The sequence below is a fragment of the Pogona vitticeps genome, chromosome 2 (assembly GCF_051106095.1).
Source record: "Pogona vitticeps strain Pit_001003342236 chromosome 2, PviZW2.1, whole genome shotgun sequence".
Lineage (NCBI taxonomy): Eukaryota > Metazoa > Chordata > Lepidosauria > Squamata > Agamidae > Pogona > Pogona vitticeps.
The window spans coordinates 183,586,928-183,607,080 of record NC_135784.1 but is presented as its reverse complement, the minus strand read 5'-3'; the positions used below and the strand labels follow the sequence as shown (position 1 = coordinate 183,607,080).

Below are 20,153 nucleotides of genomic sequence, written 5' to 3'. Positions count from 1 at the left end.
TTTCACAAGACAGTGATCGAAAATGGCTTCCCCTATGGAGGATCTTCGCTGGACGATGAGGTATTTTCCTCATTGGAATGCATTAACCGGTGTTCAATGCAATCCAATGAGTTTTTTCGCTTGACGATGATTTCTATAACAGCGATTTTCCTGAAACGGATTATCGTCGTCAAGCGGGGCACCACTGTATTGTGATTTTAATTGATGCTTAGCATTTATGATGTGAACATGATTGCTGTTTTTGTGACAGTTTTAGAGATAAACCTGGGTTATAGGGACGTGGTGGCACTGCAGGTTAAACCACAGAAGCCTCTGTGCTGCAAGGTCAGAAGATCAGCAGTCATAAGATTGAATCCATGTGACGGAGTGAGCTCCCGTCGCTTGTCCCAGCTCCTGCCAACCTAGCAGTTCAAAAGGGCTTTTCTCAAGACTGTTTCTGGCTGCTTCACAGATTTAAATCCATCAGTAGTTTATAGTTTTATATTGTCCTGTAGGAGCAAGTTTTATTGGTGCAATAGAAGCAAGGTTTTTTTTCTCCCTCCCCCTTTCTTTCTGTTTCTCTCAGCCAAGCCTCAGATGAAGGGGGTGGGAGTGTTCTGGCCAGATGCAGATCTAGTCCCTTTCTCTGACAGATTACATCCACTCTCTTCTTTGTATTAAGTCCTTAGCAGTTCCATATGTAAAACAAGCCACTTTTTTCAAGTTTGGTCAAGAATATTTTTTCCAAATTCCTTCTGTACTTTTCCACTCTCTGTCTTGGGGCATTCACAACTCTGTGCTCAGTTTTGCCTTCAGATTGTGACTTCAAAGAGAGGGCAATCCAGGAATCTCCTGGGCCACGTCCCTTCTCAGTCAGATTCTGTTGCTTCAGACTTTCACTTCTGCTAGTAAAAGTCCTCCCCCCCCCCCCAAGTTTGGAGGGGTTGAAACCGAGTGGTCTAAGTCAGTTTCAGGAGCCTCCTGAAACCTGACCAATCTCGTTGCAACGAAGCCCCATCTCTGATCCACAAATATTTTTAAGTGTACAGAGAATTGCTCTGGGGATTAGGATCAAATGTTGTAATGATACAATTTGTTGATAACATCCTAGATCTCATATTTCACCTTTGAAGATGAATGGCTTTGAAAACATGCGGAACCAAACTGAGAAAACTAAAGCTGAATCAATTTCTGTTCTATTGTTTTGGCCCACTTTTTCTCTTTGTCTCTGATTTTAGGTATCTTGGTGAGGTTGATGCCACAATGACAATCATTGATGTTTCCATGCTTGCTGGTTTTGCCCCTGATAATGATGACCTTAAGAGGGTAGGTAATGCTGGATTCTAGAAATGGCTGCCGACATTATATTTCATTTTTTATTTTACAGATTAAATTTCATGGGTTAAAGCTAAACTATTGGCCTAAAGCCGGTTGCTAGTCTCATTTAGAGTATACTCACTGAATCACTGGGATTTATATAATGTTGTCTTACCATTCAGAACTAATTCTAATTTTGACTTTCACTCGGACCGGTTCATTACCAGTCTTAATGTAAACTTTTACTCAAAGCTTAGTAAGAATTTTGTTGAAGACCATGATGTGTAAAATTCCTCTGACAAATGCATCTAACATTATAAAACTTCTATCTGAAGCATATCCTGAGTAGGTACCTCCCAAGTGGCTTTGAACTTTAATGCAGATGAAATGTAAAGACAACTTTACTTTTCATTTCCTTTCACTTCTTCAGCTTTCTGAGGAAGTCGACAGATACATTTCCAAGTTTGAAGTTGACCGTGTTGTGTCTGAAAGTGGAAAACTCATCATTTATTTGGACAAGGTAAAAGGGTTTTGCAGGGGTCCCATGTGATTGCCCATGAGGATGGGTCTTTCTGGGCTTTTTTAAATTGTGAATTAGAAGAGATAAGCCCAGTACTTGCATCCACACATGGAAAGGGTGTTACTGGGTGTATTGGGATGTACTGGGTTGTCTTAGTACAGACTGTCCAGACACATCTGGCATTGCTCCCTGATATCTAATTCCAGCACAGATTGCTTTCCCTTTCTCTTTTGTGAATCAGACAAATTGGTTATCTGTGTCTGTGCATATCCTGTTGAGAACCCTCCCAAGCTAATAGTCTTTTCGTGGTAACCTTGCCCACCCTCCTGGCAGCATATATAACCACGCTCAGCCCTAACCCCCCAGTTTCTCTTTCTCCACCACCAGAGTGCTGGCAATTTGGAAATCGTTTCTTGAGTATTCAATTTCTTCTTCATTTCGCTCTCCCCTTCCCATTTAATTTGTCGTATAAACTTTCTTCACTACAAATTCGCGAAGGCTTTCAAGGCCGGGATCTAATGGTTGTTGTGGGTTTCTCAGGCTCTTTGGCTGTGTTCTGAAGGTTGTTCTTCCTAACATTTCATCAGTCTCTGTGGCCGGCATCTTCAGTGGACAGGAGTAGCACTCTAAGCTTTGGTGCAATTTGTTTGGGAGTTGAGTATTTATAGCTATGGGATCAGCTTTTGTCCTTTTCAGGAGATGGGTGATTATGGTGATCAGTGTGTTTTTGTTGTGGGTGTATTGTTGTGATAAGGAGGGGAGATTATCTGTCACTGTGATTAATGGGTGTCGTTAGCTGGTCTTTTGTGTGTAGTGATCACCGGTCCTTGTGGCTGAGTAGGGTTCGTTGACCTTTTGCAGGCTGTATTTTTCAGTGCTGGGAGCCAAGCTTTGTTGAGTTTTAAACTTCCTTCTTTTTTTGTTGAAGCTCCGCTGGTGTTTGTGGCTTTCAATGGCTTCCCTGTGCAGTCTAATGTAATGATTGCTGGTGTTGTCCAGTATTTCAGTATTTTGAAATAGAATTTCATGTCCAGCTTGTTTTAGGGCATGTTCAGCTACTGCCGATTTTTCTGGTTGTTTTAATCTGCAGTGTTTCTCATGTTCTTTGATTCTGGTGTGGATGCTTCGTTTTGTGCTTCCAATATATAACTGGCCACAACTGCAAGGTATCCGGTATACTCCTGCAGTGGTGAGAGGGTCCCTTCTGTCCTTTGCTGACTGTAACATTTGTAGTGTTTTGTGGTAGGTTGTGTTTTTTCAAAAGTTTCCCCATGCAGTCTGTGACCCCTTTGATGTATGGAAGAAATACTTTATTTGTGGTTGGCTGTTTTTCTTCTTCAGTTTGGTGTTGTTTTCTTGGTTTGATGGCTCTTGTGATTTCATTTTCTGACTAGCCATTTGCCTCTAGGGCCCAAATCAGATCGTCGAGTTAGGTGCTGAGAAACTGAGCTTCACAGTTCTGATTTGCACGGTCGACCAGTGTTTTGATTATGCCTCTTTTTTGCTGTGGGTGGTGGTTGGAGTTTTTGTGTGGGTGGACTTTCTGTATACCTTGTGTCCCAATAGAAGGTCAGTTTTGTGAACGACCATGACATCTCACAACGGGAGTTGGCCCTCTATTCCTTTTTCCATGTTGAATTGTATATTTGGGTGAATGTTGTTGAGATGGTTCAGAAATTCTTCCAATTTTTCTTCACCCTGGCTTCAAATTGCAAAGGTGTCATCCACATATCAGAACCAGACTGTGGGTGTGAAGGGTGCTGAAGTCAGGGCCTGTGTGGGGTCTGTAAAAACTTCACTAAACTGGCTTTGAAGTTGAGGCTTCAGCACCTCCATTCATTTCTCTGGGAAAAGTCTCTGTCTCCAACCCCAGAGGCTCCCATGGATCCACCACAGGTGGAGCGGCAGCCCTCAGTCTCAGGCTTGCTGCCACCTCCTAAAGCCCAGAAGGCTTCTCAAATGGCAGCCAAGCCCCAGGCATCTTCCTCAGGCTCAAGATCGACAGCTACTGCATCAACACCGAAGCCTCCCTTGGTATCTGCCCTGAAGAAGAAAAAGAAGGCTCTGAAACTGGGTTGCTTGGAAGATAAATCGTTTTCGACACTTGATACATCCTGGCAACAATCGGTATGCCTTAGCTTACCATTGGGGGATGAAGATGGTCTGTCCCCGGTGCCAGAGGCCTAGCCATCCCCATGTATCAGCTACTCTCCTGACTGGGGCAACAGCTCTGCGGAGGTAGTATAATTGGCGGAGGCTAGCCCATGAACTCCTCTGGGCTCAATTGGAGGATGTCTCCATCTCGCCGCCAGGATCAGTACTGATCGAGGTGCCTAGGAAGAGAACACACAAATCCTGGCACCTTGAGCCATCATGCGAGCCTGAGCGCCCTCGGCATCAATCAATCTCTGGTCATGATTATGCATGTTATAGTAGGTGGCGCTACTTTGACCATCCAGCATACTTTGATCCTGACGACTTCGAGTCCGACCCACGTTCCTATCCAAAAGCCTACAGGTTTAACCCATACTATTGTCATCATTACTACAGTGGACCCTCTACTTATGGAATTAATCTGTATTGGAACGGTGGCTGCAGGTCGAAAAGTCTGTAGGTCGAGGCTCCATTGACCTACAATGCATTGAAAACCGATTAATCCATAACTGGCCGTTTTTGTTCCGTTTTGGTTTTTTTCTGGTCTGTAGGTCAATTCTCCGGCTGCAAATCGAACCTAAATTTTGCGGCCAGAGAAGTCTGTAACTCAAAAAGTCTGTAAGTCAAGCCGTCTGTAAATCGAGGGTCTACTGTACCATCCCTATTCACCCTCACCGTCGCCTTTTGTCCCTCGACAGTGTTTTGAAGATTGAACTGCAGGTACTGAGGGTGATTTCTATCCTCTGCCGCCACAGCCCCGTAAGAGGCATCTGCCTCTGGATTATGTTCCTGTGGTTGATGTTAAGCGAGCTTATCGTCCGGTATCAGACCATGATAGTGCGCAGGCCGCTCCAGAGCGGCTTCAGTTTCCAGCCCAGTGCCCTTCTAGAGGAGATGTAGGTAGACTGATAGCCTGAGTCAATACCATCACCTACCACAGTGGTTCTTAACCTTTTTGAAAGAAACGCCCCCTTGAGCCATTGAGGAAGTTATCATCGCCCCCCTCCCCACGGTGATGATATCTTTCTTTCTTTCTTTCTTTCTTTCTTTCTTTCTTTCTTTCTTTCTTGTTTGTTTGTTTGTTTGTTTGTTTGTTTGTTTGTTTATTTATTTATTTATTTATTTATTTATTTATTTATTTATTTATTTATTTATTTATTTATTTATTTATGACACTTAAATCCAATGACCCCTGAAAACAAAATTCAATTCCAAGGAAATGAAATGCTCCAAAAAGGTAACATTTAATGATTTAGTTCCAAGCAAATTTTAAGACGCAAAAAGAAATATAAAAAGGGCATAAAAACAAACCGCAATGCAGGAACTAAAAATTTCAAGACAAAAACTCTGAAACTAAATTAAGATTGGAGGAAAATATATATTCATGCACACTGTAAAAAGGCTGCAGCCATCTTCACAGGTTTGGCTTGCTCCAGCGCCCCCCTACCGCCCCCCTTCTGCTCCAGCGCCCCCATGCCGCCCCTTTTCGTTTTACTGCCCCCCTGAAAAATGAAATCGCCCCCTGGGGGGCATTATCGCCCACGTTAAGAACCACTGACCTACCATGCAGCACCCACTCAGGGAGATTATTCCCCATTTATCAATCATAAGCCGTTAGACTTTGATTCACTGGGCTCAGGTGGGGAGGAAGACTCCAGTGTTCCCACGCCTGGTTCTGATGTTGCGGGGAATCATCCTACCTCTCCATCTGAGGACTATACTTCTTACTCCCAGCTTATTCTTCGCGAAGATGTTGGACCTGCCTGTGGAGCAACCTACAGCAAAGAAAGTGGACAAAGTATATGAGGATATAGCCTAGGACCAGACCCTGCCTCCTCGACTTGGTTTTATTCCATCGTTATCAGATCTTACGAGAGAGTCTTGGCCTAAACCTTCTCCATGCTACCAGATCCCCAGAAGGGTGGAGAACCTTTATAAAACCTATGGGGAGAATACAGACTTTCTTTTGAAGCATCCTCTCCCAAACTCCTTTGTGGTGTATGCCACGCAAAATACGGCTAGGAATCGGTCAATTTCAACACCAAACAACAAGGAGGGGGCGGCAAGCTGGATGTTATCGGATGACAGATGTATTCTTTGGCTTCCTTCATTCTGAGAGTAACAAACTACTTGGCCATCATGGGGGCCTACCATCGCCACCTATGTAATTCGGCACGACCCATTCTGGAGATGGCACCTGAAGATGTCCATCATGAGGCTATGGGCCTGGCTTGCCAGGAATGTATTGTGGCCAGACACAATTTGGATGTGGCCTCTAAACAACTGGCTACAGCCGTTTCCCTGCATCACCATGCCTGGCTCAGCTTTGCGGGAATTTCGGAGGATGCAAGGGCAAGAATTGAGGACCTTCCATTTGACAGCATTGGCCTATTTGGTGAAAAAACAGATGAAATTCTTGATAACCTCTTAAAACTTAGAAAAATGGCCAAGTCTTATTCTAGCTAGCAGTACTGCCCCAGGGGCACCTTGTGCCGGCCCTATTCTTCAAGAACCTTCCAAGACCACCAGAGGCCTCAGGACTTTCGTTGTCCTCTCGGCAGTTTGGCAGACAGTGCCCCTGTCAGCAGGCATGCCAACCAGACTGGGAGGCCAGGCAAACTCTTTGATGTATCTCCTTTACCAGCAGTAGTAGACCCCTCAGTCCTTCTCACCCCCTTCCTTCACTCATGGTGTACTATCACTGGGTCCTCTCTATTGTAGCCAGGGGCTATGTCATTGAATTTTACACTCCCCCTCTCATGGGCCACCTTAAAACTACTGCCCCCTCTCCTCCTTTGGAAGACTAAATATGAGCCCTTCTTCAGAAGGATGCCATTGTCCGTCTGCACCATCCTGATGTTTCACTGGGATTTTGTTCCTGATATTTTACAATTCCAAAGAAAGATGGGGGACTTCGTCCCATCCTTGACCTCTGGAATTTGAACTTGTATATCATTCCCTGGTGGTTACATATGGTCTCTTTGGATGCCACCATCCAGATGCTGAGGCAAGGTGACTGTTTCAGAGTTATAGATCTGAAGGATGCCTATTTCCATATGAGCATTCAATCAGATAACTGCCGGTTTCTTAGATTTTCAGTTGGGGGAGTGACCTATGAATTCAAAGCCCTCCCCTTTGGGTTGTCAGCCACCCCACAGGTGTTCATGAAGTGCTTAGCCCTCGTGGTGACGCATTTGTGTCTCCAAGGAATCACTGTATTTCCTTACTTGGATGACTGGCTGCTGGTAGCACCACCTGAGACCCAGGCCGAGCGAGATACAGTACTAACTTTATCTCTGCTATCGACCCAAGTTCTGAAGCTCAGTTTGGAGAAGTTGACATAGTGTCCCACTCAGCGAGTTGCTTATATCGTAGCTGTTCTGGATGCTTTGTCAGGTTGAGCCTCACTACCTCTGGACAGAATTTCAAAGGTCTGGTCCATGCAACTCTCTTTGCAATGGGTAGCTTGGGTACCAGCCCTTCAGGTTCACCAGCTGCTTGGCCTCATGGCCTCTACCATGGTACAGCATGCCCATTTGAAAATAACATTGCTCCAAGCATGGTACCTCTCCCTGTTCACTTTAGCACTCGATCCTCCAACCAAGGTTCTGCAGGTCACGGTCAAACTGGCCACCCAGTTATCCTGGTTGGACCTACTACCCAATCTGACAGTAGGGAATTCCTTTGGCCACTCCCGCTCTGTCAGGGATAAGAATCTGTGGATTAAATCATGTAATGAAGATGGGATATGTAGTTGTGAACAATGTAAAATTGATTCCATATTGATTCTATGTAAGAATGATTTTGTATGGTGGGAATGTATTCCAGAGGGCTGTGGGAATGTTTTTCCTTTAGACCAGTACAAGCCAATACAAGATAAGAAGACCAGACACTTGTTATGGTGGAGAAGACAATAGATGGAGAAAAACAACACCTGTTTCTCGTGAGAAGAGAATGGGGGGACTACTTATATCACATCACGCCGTGATTGGATGATAGCGTGGGAGACCAAGAAGACAAGAGGAGCCAAGAAGATAGAAAAAGGAACTTTTGCCATGTGCAGTATTCTATCTTGTTCCTATTTTTCCTTTTGGATGGATCCATAGATTTTTCTAGGTCTTTATGCCTGCTGCCCCATGCAGGGAAAGGACTGGGAAAGATGTAGGGAGTTAAGGAAGAGGAGAAGGGGCCTTTAAGCCTTTTGCCTACCCTAAGGAAGCTTTTAGAGATCTTTAGAGCTATTGTAACTGTAACAAGCGCTGAAAATGCTTAATTGCTATGCTTTTTCATCAAACTGACCTTATTCTGTAAATCTCTATTTTCTCAAGAAAAAGATCAATTATAAAATCTTTTGGTAGCTATTCCCAGAGGGGGAAGCAAGGCCATATTAAGCTACTGAGTCCTATCTAATTGAGTCAGGTAGATCTTAGGACTACAAAGCTCACGTGTAACTTCCTGCTGAACTTTGTTAAGAGTCAGCAAGTATCCTTTTAGGGCAGACTTGTAAGAAGGAGTTTGTTGTACGCCCTGGCTGAGGTCACCAGGACTCAACCCAGCTGCATAGGGGTACTCAGACTTCCAATTACTCTCTGTCCGACCGACCAAGTTCTCCCTCACAGGAAGCTGGGTTGTGACAGCTAACTACAGAACCAGCCTGACAGGTTGGGGTGCATACCTGGAGTCCCTCATGATACACGGTTTCTGGTCCTCGGCAGAAGCACGCCTCACATCAGTCATCTCAAGTTCCTGGCAATTACCAAGGCTTTTCGGGCATTCAACAAGCGGGGGGGGGGGGGAGGAGGAATCCACTATCTCCCGCTGCTGTATCTAGCCGTTGATCTCTAGGAGTGGTGTTTCATCCACCACATCTACCCAGTGGCGGTTCATGTGGAGCCCAGGGGGGTGCCCTTGCGGACCACCTCAGCAGGCTCCAGTCCTGTTCTCACGGATGGGCCCTAGACACCATCTTTAATCAGCTATGCCATTGGCGGGGCACCCCACAAGTGGATGTCTTTGTGTCACGGGACAACAGGAAGTGCAGCCGCTACTGCTCCCAGGCAGGAGTGGTCCAACTCTCTCTAGGGGATGCCTTCATGATCAGCTGGTCCTCAGACCTGCTCTAAATGTTCCCTCTCATCCGGCTTCTATAGAGAACCATTACTGTATCAAGATCCGGCAGAACAACACAAATGTCGTCCTCAGTTCAGAGCCATGTCTCTCTTTGTGCTGAGAAATTCTGCTGGGAAGAAAGCTTGCTTGCAAGCAGGGTAAAAATGGAGTTCAGAGCCATGTCTCTCTTTGTGCTGAGGAATTCTGTTGGGAAGAAAGCTTGCTTGCAAGCAGGGTAAAAATGGAATTCAGAGCCATGTCTCTCTTTGTGCTGAGGAATTCTGTTGGGAAGAAAGCTTGCTTGCAAGCAGGGTGAAAATGGAGTTCAGAGCCATGTCTCTCTTTGTGCGGAGGAATTCTGCTGGGAGGAAAGCTTGCTTGCAAGCAGGGTAAAAATGGAATTCAGAGCCATGTCTCTCTTTGTGCTGAGGAATTCTGTTGGGAAGAAAGCTTGCTTGCAAGCAGGGTGAAAATGGAATTCAGAGCCATGTCTCTCTTTGTGCTGAGGAATTCTGCTGGGAAGAAAGCTTGCTTGCAAACAGGGTGAAAATGGAGTTCAGAACCATGTCTCTCTTTGTGCTGAGGAATTCTGTTGGGAAGAAAGCTTGCTTGCAAGCAAGGTGAAAATGGAGTTCAGAGCCATGTCTCTCTTTGTGCTGAAGAGTGTTTTTCAAGGTGTTCTGTTGTCTGAAAGGTACTTGTTCCCTCTCTCATTTGCTGTCCCTTTCCCCTCCAAAAGTTGCTTGTCTTGGCTGAAAATGTCCTTTTCAAGGTGTTTTGTTGAAAAGGTGTCTGTTCCCTCCTTCCCTCCTTTTTTTCCTTCCTTTTTTTAAAAACCTAAGTCATCTTAGGTTAAAGGAAAAAAAAAGAAAAAATCTGCCCCTAGTGGTAGGAATGGATTAACCGGCTTTGCATTAGTTCCTATGGGAACTAATTATTCGAGTTACAAACTGCTGCTCAACTTAAGAACCAGAAACAGCCGGGACAGATTAAATGGTCTTCAGTGCATTCCTATGGGAAATGCTGATTCGACTTACAAACTTTTTGACTTACAAACTTCTTTCCGGAACGGATTAAGTTCGTAAGTAGAGGACCCACTGTACTACACATGCAGCCAGTTCGGCCACCAAAATTCCTATGTTGTCTTCTTCAGTATAGTCCGCTGAGAGGACTATACCACTTGGTCTTACGAAAATGACACTTCCATATTGTTTGTGGGACCTCTCAGCAACTGGACAGAGCCCAGGAACCTTTGGTTAATGATGATAATGTTTCTTGCACACAAAGGATGTCCCATTTCCATTCACAGTAAAGTGAAGCCAAGTGTTCCTCTTTAAATGAAGAGACACCGTTGATATTAATAGAAATTTTTACCATTTGTCATCCTAGAAAGGACTTTTGAGACGTTCTGCTCATCAGCAAGTTTACAGTGTAACGCTTCTGGACAGGAGAGATTAGCTGGCTGCATGCTGTTGCCCAGGCGACCCCCGAGTGTACTTGCCATGCTTTCCACTCTTGGGGGAGGCTCTTTTCTATGCCCCCCCATCTCTACTGGAGTTCTTGGTGGTCAAAGACTTATTTTTTCTTTTTTTCTTCACAGGTCTCTCACAGGGAGGATGAATGCCTACAATTTAAAGCTTACAAGTATATTGACGTTGATCTCCTACAGCCAGCATCGGTCAAAGTGTACAGCAATTATAATCTCGGTAATGACTCTTGTGAACTCAGCATTGTAGAAGCTACTCAAAGACCAAGACACTAGTTAGGGCACTGAAGAAATTTACTAAGCTTCCCCTTTTGCCTCCTTTTATGAGGGCAGAGCTCAGGAGGGAAAACCCTGAACACATTTAAAAGGCAATGACAAAGGATGAGGGACCAACCCTGCTCCAGTTTCCAGACAGCCGTCACGTTCTAGGCTGTTTGCCCTCACCCACCCATTTGTAATTTTCATCCAAGGGCAAGGATTGATTGATTGATTGATTTACTTAGTTACTTACTTAGTTACTTACTTACTTATTAATTATTCGATTTATACCCTGCCCCTCTAGACAGAGTCTACTCGGGGTGGCTTACAAAGAAGAATAAAACATTATAAAATACAATCAAATAAAAACCATCAGTATATGTAAATCAATGACATAATTATATCAACAAATTAGAAGATCAAGATGGAAAAAAAAACCTAAAGAAAAAAAGAGAATCAGGTGTTGATTGGAGGACCTGATTCCTAGGTTCCCTGATTGTTTAGCATAGGGTTTGTGTGCACTGGAGACAGAAATGGTATTCATATATGGGTTGTTTTCTTGGTTTATATTTGCTGCTGCATCAAAAGTGAAATTTTTTTTTTGGTTTACAAATAAATACATTTTGCTGCTGCTTGTTGAGCTGGATATATGAGACCAAGGCATTTTGCTGTTTCCCCGATGTTGATGTTGGTTGCTTGCTTAGATTAGTGCTCTCCTCATACCCCTTGCATGGCTATAAGGCCAAGGTGGGTCAGCCGATGACCAAACGGCCTAGTCTTGCCTCCAAAGCCATTTCATCCAGCCCACAGTGACCTCGACCAAAGGCAGACACTTAAATAGTAAGGCAAAAATAAAAGAAGAATGAAAAAATAAAGAAGACAGAAATGTTGTGGCGTTTTAAAGACTAATTGCTATTTTTAATGTGAGCTTTTATAGAGAAGTTCACATCTTCAGGAGTTTGAAGACATCTACTTGTCCACAAAAACTCACATTAACATATAGTAGTTAGTCTTTGAGGAGTCATAACATTTTTGTCTTCTGTATTTTTAAATTTGGGGGCGGGGGTGCCTGACACGCAAGCACAGACTAACATGGCTATCTCTTCTAAAACTTAAGCAATACTTTTCTCAAGAATGCTCGTTTAGAATTTACAGATCTTTAATTGTTTAAAAAATATTTTTATACTTGTTTCTTTTAAATCTTAATATGTATTTAATTGTTTTAATGGAATATTTATAACGTATTTTTAATTTTTTTAATTTGACATGATTGGTCTTTGGTCCTCTGTGGGGAAAAAGCTGGCATATAAGTAAAATAAAATAAAATAGTGAAAATAAATAAAAATAAAATAGTGAAAATATTTGCCTGCAACAATACTTTTCAGATGAAACCATGATATTGTATATTTCCAATACAACATCTGGATTTTATATACAAAGAGTAGGAATCATGTGAATAAAAGGCTATTTTCAGAGCTACCAGCCTCTACTAGACCCCACAAAAGAAATATTCTACAAGATTCCTCAGAAGTGGCAATTCACCATTTCAACAACTTGCATGTTCCCTGTGTTTTAAATGTCATTATTTTTAAATTAAAAAATCCACCAACCTCTGGACTTTTCCAAGGAGTTGAGATGGACATCCAATCTTGGGAAGTATTTTAAAAAGGCCATCCCTGCTAACCAGATCAAAGGCCTTTGTGAGATCTATGAAGGCCACAAAGAGTGGCTGTTGTTGTTCCCTACATTTCTCCTGCAACTGTCTGAGGGAAAATACCATGTCAACGGCGGATCTATTAGCTCAAAATCCACACTGTGATTCTGGATAGACTCTGTCTGCAAGCACCTGGAGTCTCTTCAGCACAACACGGGCCAGCAGCTTCCCTACAATGCTGAGAAGAGAGATATCACAGTAGTTATTGCAGTCGCCCCGTCTCCTTTGTTCTTATACAATGTGACGATGTTTGGATCCTGGTACTCCACCTTCCCTCCAGCAAAGACAAAAGACTTCATACAGCTCGGTGGTGATGATCTCTTTACAGCACTTCAAAACTTCAATGGGGATGTTGTCCTTTCCAGGTGCCTTGCCAGAGGCAAGGGAATCCAAGGCCGCTTTTATTTCTGCTAAAGTTGGTTCACTGTCCAGCTCTTCCAAGACAGGCAGGCACTCAATGTTATTTAATGCCTCTTCGGTTACTACATTCTCTCTGGAATATAGCTCAGAGTAGTGCTGCACCCAGCGTTCCATCTGCTGTGCTCGGTCCTGGATGATCACGCCTGTAGCAGATTTCTTCTGTATTGGACTTAAAGCCTGCTTGATACCGTCATACATTCCCTTGATGTTACCTGTGTCTGCTGCTATCTGTATCTGAGAGCAGAGCTGAAGCCAATAATCATTGGGACATCTGGCAGCCTGTTGGACATGGCTACAAGCAGCTCAAAGAGGCTGCACGTTGTACTCACTAGGATAGGTTTTGTATGCTGCTAGAGCTCTCCTCTTATCCTCAATGGCTGGCATCAGCTCCTCCAAATGGGCTTCGAACCAACTCCTCCAAATGAGCTTCTAACCAGTCTGCCATCTTTTCGGTCTTCTTGCTAAATGTGGACAAGGCAGTGTTATAAACAGCATTCTTGAAATGTTCCCATCGTTCAGGTTCATTTGCATCAGCCAGGCCTGGAAGAGTTTCCTCAAGCGCTTGGGCAAATTCCTCAATTTTTCTTTGATCACGAGTCTTGTTGATGTCAATACAGTGGACCCTCTACTTATGGAATTAATCTGTATTGGAACAGTGGCTGCAGGTCGAAAAGTCTGTAGTTTCCATTGACCTACAATGCATTGAAAACCGATTGATCCCGTAACCGGCCATTTTTGTTCCAGTTTAGGGTTTTTTTCTGGTCTGTAGGTCGATTCTCTGGCTGCAAGTCTAACCTAAATTTTGTGGCCAGAGAAGTCTGTAACTCGAAAAGTCTGTAAGTCGATAGTCCACTGTACATGGTCTTCTTTCCTTTTTCGTGTGATACAATCTCTTTATTCGCAGTTTTACTCTACTACACACCAGGGAGTGATCAGTATCACAGCACTCTGGTAACGGCATGTGATTGCAATACTAGGAAGACTAGAATGTCTAGTGAGGATCAATCGAGCTGATGCCAATGCTTTGATCTTGGATATCACTGTGTTGAGGAAACTCTGTGTTGAGGCTTTGTATTAAAGAATGTGTTGCTGACAGAAAGACCATAATAACGCAAAACTCCAGCAAGCGTTGGCCATTTTCATTCATCTTCCCAATGCCAAAACAGCCTAGACAGGTGGGCCAAGGACTGTGATCAGCACCAACTCTAGCATTAAAGTCTCCGAGAATGAGCAGCGGCTCTCTCTCAGGGACTTTTTTGACAGTAGCTGCCAAATCGTCATAGAATTTGTCTTTGACTTCTGTTGTGGACGACAGTGTTAGTGCGTATGTACTAATGAGGATAACCAGTCCTGCTGATGAGTGGAGCTGCAGAGACAGGATTCTTTCACTCCCCACAGTAGGTGGAACAATGGACCTCAGCAGAGTATTTCTGACCGCAAAGCCAACACCATATTCCCTGGTCTCATTCAATGGTTTTACCTTCCAGAAAAATGAGAAGTTTTTTTTTTTCTTTGACAGATCCCATGAATGGCAATCTCGTCTCTTGCAGGGCAACAATGTACATCTGCAGTCTACTCAGTTCCATGTTGATGACAGCTGTCTTACATGTGTCGCCTATTTCCTGCAGAAAAGCCAGGGGTCATTGTCCAAACATTCCAGGTGCCCAACTTTGGGGCAGAAGTTTTCTTATGATTGTTGCATGGTGCAGGGTTATTGATCTGTTTGTCAGCTTTCATCCTACCTAGTCAAGTGCAGTGACCTCTCCCACCGCCGGAAGTAGCCCCTGACATCATGCTCTATGCCAATCAAGCAAAGACTTATAACCAGTAACTGCTACTTCTTATGTTATTTCAACACTGTATGCCAAGCTGGAGTGTCCTCTCCAGAGCACGAAGCCTGGGTAAAATAATATCGAGGATAGGCTGTTACACAAGCAGCAAATCCACCCTCTCCACGTCACTGAAATAGTCCAATGGAAAAGCAAGAGCCAATACAACTGGTTCCAGTGACGTCGCAGGAGTTGCCAGAATGACACAAACTGCCTCTGGGACTGCGGATCCGGATTTCGCCTCAAGGTTATCTCCTGAAGCCTTTTCCATCAGTGGATATAGCCACAAGGCAGTGGAGGTTTGAAATCGGAGTTTTCCTTCTAGATGGGCTGCCTTCCAAAGCTGATGAATCCCACCTACCTGCCCTGCTCCCTAATAGCACAGAAGTATGTTCCTACTCCTAATTCCTGCCCCCCGGGTGTATGCAATGCTATTTGGCTTTCCTATTTAGCAGATTAGAGTCAAAAATAGAACCAGAGAATTTTACATGCCGTTAGGCACGCGCTTCTGCTGGCACTAGTTTAAAGCCAAAACCCTGCCCCCTCAGACCATGAGGTCAGGTAGTACAAAGTTCAGCCTAGGAGAAAAGACCTCACCAAATAAAAGGTTGAAAGGTAAAAGGTACAAAACTGGTAAACTGTGCAGGCTTTTGAACATGAGATAGTGATGAATCTTTTTCTCCCCTCTTTTTAGATGAGCAGTGCACCAAATTCTACCATCCAACCAATGGAAGTGCCTTGCTCAGTAGTATGTGCCACCCTGATGTTTGCCGGTGTATAGAAGGTAAGGTGGGGTGAAGAGCTGCTGCTTCTGCTCACCCAAATGCAAGATATATATATATTTTATTTCAACGGTCTCTGTGTTTGCATGTATGTTGCCATATAATGTGAGATCTCTGGTTTCTTGGTTTTCATCTGAGATGTTATCAGTGTCAGCCTTCTGTAGTCTGGCCCCCACCAGATGTCTGGACTACAGTTCAATTCATCCTTGAGTCTTAATTGCGCTGGCTGGGGATGATGGGACTTTTAATTGAAAACCTCTGGAAGGAGCCAGTTTGAAGGAGGCTAATCTGTGTTCTGGAATGTGGAATAAGCATAGCTTCAGGTCCTAGCATTTAGGAGGATGGAGCCTTGGCAGTAACTATATACAGCTAGGTAGTGTGGGTATACCGTTACAGCTATGGCAGACATGAGTGTGAGAGGGTGGCTTCCAGCAACTGTAGCTGGTTGTCCTTCCTTTCCCCCTGTCCCCTGGAGCTAGCAATCACTGGACTTCAGTTATGTGCAGGAGCAGAACACAGATGAGAAGGCAACAGATAAGAACCCACACATGCAAGGAAGTAGGGGTTTGCCTGACTGAGTAGTTGTGGGGGTGGGGGGAAGGAGAGAGAGAGAGATGGAGGTAGAGTGGAAGTTTTCTGGAAGGAAGGAGGAGACTTCAGACATGGACAAGTACACAGAAGCTGACAACCCAGAGGGCACAGACTCTGAGGATGAAGGGTCTTGGGGGTGATGCTGTTTGGGGCTAGAGACAGTCCCGTGCGCCAAAGGAGTGGTAGATCATGCCTATCCTGCCCCGGATGGGCATCCTTGGCTGTTCTAAGGAAGGTGTCTTGAGCATGCTGCCTTCGAGACCTTTGATACCTTGTCAACCACTCCCATGCCCCATTGCCCACTGGGGAACCCTGGTGTCCAGTGGAGCAACCAGGACCCACCCAACTGTGAGGTGGCACTGGAAGCTCAACTGACAAAAAGAACGTCAGAAGTGCCTTCTGCTGGAGTTGGGCACCTCCTAGGCTGTGACAAGAAGTCCGATAGGCCCACCTTGTGGGTTGTTTGCTGGCTAGGAGAAGCATTCAAGCTGTGCCAGCAATGAACTTGCAGCATACCTGCCCCAGTGGAAATCATTAAGGCTCTCGAACTGAGAGAACTACCCAAGGGGCTAGTGCTGGGAGCTGATCCTCTCAAAAAATGTAAGGTTGGGAGGAAGCTGTTGTCTCTCCTGCCTTTTCTGCAGCCCCTTCCTTGGATTCAATGCTCGCAGCCAGAAAAAAGCAGAAATGAGTAGGAAAGAAGAGAGGAGTAAATACCTTTTTGGGAGGGTCAGAAATTGGAAAGTTACTGTTTAAAGGAACTCAGGGTGAAGCTTGAGAAAAAAACTCTTTGAAAGATGTCTTAAATGCTCAATGTCCTCTTTTTGTTTCTTTCTTTTCTTTTTGTATGTTCTTCTCTCAAAGAAAACTGCTCTTTGCTCAACAAGATGAAGAAAGAAGACATTGATCCGGCAATTCGAGTTAAATCCGCCTGCAGGCCAGGAGTAGGTTACGGTAATGGCCATCTAGATTGCAGAATCCTGTACATGAGCCAGTGACTATATTTAAATAGTAATGGTTCTTCTTCGTGGCCTCCATGAATCACACATATGGGTTTTGTAGCATGCATGAGCAGAGCTTCGGAACATTCTAGAACTTAAAGAATAGACCATTAGTCTCCTCCCCCTCCCACTGTGCCTGTATTGGCATCAAAATAGCCAGCCCTCTCAGTCCCTTTTAGACATTGATCTGCAGATTCAAGTTAAATTAGCTTGCAAACCAGGAGTAGATTATGGTAATGGCCATCTAGATTGAAGAATCATGTAAATGAGCCAGTGAAAATATTTGAATCATAATAGTTAATACAATTAAGCAAAAGCTAGTCCTTGGGGGTTAGTGCTTCATAGTTCTTCCTGGCAAATTTGGCTGGCTGCTTCCATGCAGTTTCCCTTTGGTGAGCTCCCGCTATAAATATATACACAATACCCTTTTCTACAGCCACACCACTGTGGCTAATTGTACCTATCAGATTTCAGATGCACCATTACAGCTCATCTGTCCCACAGTTGTTAGTTTATGTGCTATCAAGTTGCATCCATCCTAAGATTCCCTTGACATTTAGTCCAGTCGTGTCCAACTCTAGGGCGTGGTGCTCATCCCCATCTCCAAGCCGTAGAGACAGCGTTTGTCCATAGACAGTTTCCGTGGCCAGCATGACTAGACATGGAACGCCGTTACCTTCCCACCGTGGTGGTACCTATTTATCTACTCATGTTTTTACATGCTTACAAACTGCTAGGTTGGCAGGAACTGGGACAAGCGACAGGAGCTCACTCCATCACGTGGATTCAATCTTACGACTGCTGGTCTTCCAAACTTGCAACACAGAGGCTTCTGCAGTTTTAACCTACAGCACCACCACGTGCATCCATCTTACAGTGATTCTAATAGGTTTTCAGGGTATGTGAGTAGAGAAGGGCACAAAATGGTTCGTCCCGGTTCATTTCAGTTTGTAAAGGTGCAGCATAGGTGGTGGTGCTCCCCTACCTCCTCTGGCTCAGTCAGCCAATCACCAGGCCCAGCATGCCAGTTTCCTTCACCTCCTCAGTTTATCTTCCAGTCCCAGCAACAGGTCAGGCTTCTTTGCCCCACCCTCTTGTGTTATCTCCCACTCAGAGAAAAGGGTGGGTTAGAGAAGTTTGTGTTCTTGCTGGTTACTGAAAAATTAGCCAAGGAGGTAGAAAAACAAGCAAGCTGGGCCTGGTGATTGGCTGAGGAGTTAGGGAAGGGGAGCAGCAGCACATGTGCTGTTACCCTAATGAACTAGGATGAACTGGGAGGAACTGATTCATGCCCATCTCTATATGTGCGATATTTAAGTAAAGGTTTTACTAGAGCCAATTGACTGATTATCTCAATGGTTTAGTTATCTGACTGCAATTCCAGAGACTGGGAGTTTGATACCCCACAGTGTCTCCTGGGAGAAGAGTCAGCCTGTGTGGCTTTGGGCAAGCTGTACACTTCCACGGCATCCCCAGAAGAAGGGAATGGTAAACCACTTCTGTGTATTCTCTACCTAGAAAATTCTGGAAAGGATTGCCTTAAGTTGGAATTGACTTGATGGCATGCAATTATTATTATTTACTAGTGCCACAGACACCCTGAGTTTTCATGGTCAAGCAAGGATTTGAACCCAGGTTTCTGGAGTCCACCTGTCTATTCATTAGACTGCTCTGGAGCTTGCGGTCTGCAAGCCACTCCTGACAGGAGGCAAAAGAATGAACCTCGCTGCAAGGTCGTTGAGTGGCTTGCAGACTGCGAGCTCTGGAGCGATAGGAAGAGAGCCTGTAGCCTGTGGCAATAGCGGAAGGAGTGTGGACAGTGTGGTCCCAGGGGGCTGGCCCGTCATTATGTCCATCTGTGTGTGGGAATTCGTATTTTAATACCCCAATCTCTAGTTAAAGTAAATGCTGTGAAAAAATGGAGTGCACCTGGTCCAGATGTGCACCTGGTCCAGATGAGCTACACAGATTTTAGTTAAAGCATTTAACAAGTCTCCATCAACATATAGCAATGTAATTTAATCATTTGCTTCAAAATCCTACAACTGAAGATTGGATGACAACAGGCCACACATTTCTGATAATAAAAGATAATCAAAAGGGAAATGAACCCAGTAATTATTTTCCAATTACATGCCTTCCAACAATGTTCAAGCTCCTCTCAGGAGATTTGTATAGTAAGAGCAATATATAATTATTTGACAGAAAACTCCCTATTCCCAACTGAACAGAGAGGGAAATTTAAAAAGTCAAGAGACATGAAAGATCAGCTGCTTATTGATAAAATGCTATTAAAGAAGGCAAAAGGACCAAAAAACACCAAACCTTCACATGGCCTGGATAGACTATAAAAAGGCATTTGACTCAGTGCCACGGAGCTGAATTAACAACTGCCTAAAATTTTTGGGGATAAGTAAAAATACTCAAAAGTCCCTCAAGAAAAACATGGAGAAATGGAAAGCTATTTTAATGGCCTATGGTGAACAAATTGGGGAAACTGGTGCCAAAAGAGGACTATTTCAAGGGGATTCTTTGTTCCTACTGCTTTTTAACATCTCACCAATCCCCATTTCAATAATTTTAGATAAAACTGGATTGAGCTACCATATTTCAGGACAAGCAGGAAAAGCAGTCATCTGTTATACATGGATGATCTAAAACTATTTGAAAAAATTCCATGTAGAATCACTGCTAAACACAGTGCAAATATTTAGTGAAGATATTGAAATGAAATTTGGAATTGACAACTTTGCAGCTCTATACAACATGGCAAGATCCAAAAACTAGATGGAATAAAGTTGAAAAATGGCAATATTATAAAATCACTGTCAAGTGGTGAAAATTATAAATATCTTGGAATACTAGAAGCAGATAACATTCTGAACATGAAAGTTAAAGAATTGACAGATTATATAAAGCAGGGATCCCCAACCCCCAGTCTATGGCCATGGCAGGATTAGGCCACAGAGACAGATCTCCTGCCTCCCCTGCAC

General features: G+C 44.1%; 1 protein-coding gene and 1 long non-coding RNA gene across 4 annotated transcripts in view; one reads left to right on the top strand and one right to left on the bottom strand.

Annotated features, from left to right (window-relative positions):
- LOC110071225 (A.superbus venom factor 1) overlaps nucleotides 1-20,153 on the top strand; it is a 139,371-nt gene that overhangs the window by 112,335 nt on the left and 6,883 nt on the right. For all 3 annotated transcript variants that reach the window (XM_078386612.1, XM_078386614.1, XM_078386613.1), the window contains 5 exons: nucleotides 1,218-1,305; nucleotides 1,727-1,816; nucleotides 10,680-10,785; nucleotides 15,481-15,570; nucleotides 17,024-17,113. In XM_078386612.1, coding sequence (XP_078242738.1) covers nucleotides 1,218-1,305; nucleotides 1,727-1,816; nucleotides 10,680-10,785; nucleotides 15,481-15,570; nucleotides 17,024-17,113 — 464 coding nt within the window. The remainder of the gene's footprint in view (nucleotides 1-1,217; nucleotides 1,306-1,726; nucleotides 1,817-10,679; nucleotides 10,786-15,480; nucleotides 15,571-17,023; nucleotides 17,114-20,153) is intronic.
- Nucleotides 4,493-5,954, bottom strand: LOC144587129 (uncharacterized). The gene is made up of 2 exons (XR_013542322.1): nucleotides 5,530-5,954; nucleotides 4,493-4,901 (listed from the first exon to the last, which is right to left on the bottom strand). It is a non-coding gene; the product is annotated as an uncharacterized LOC144587129 (long non-coding RNA).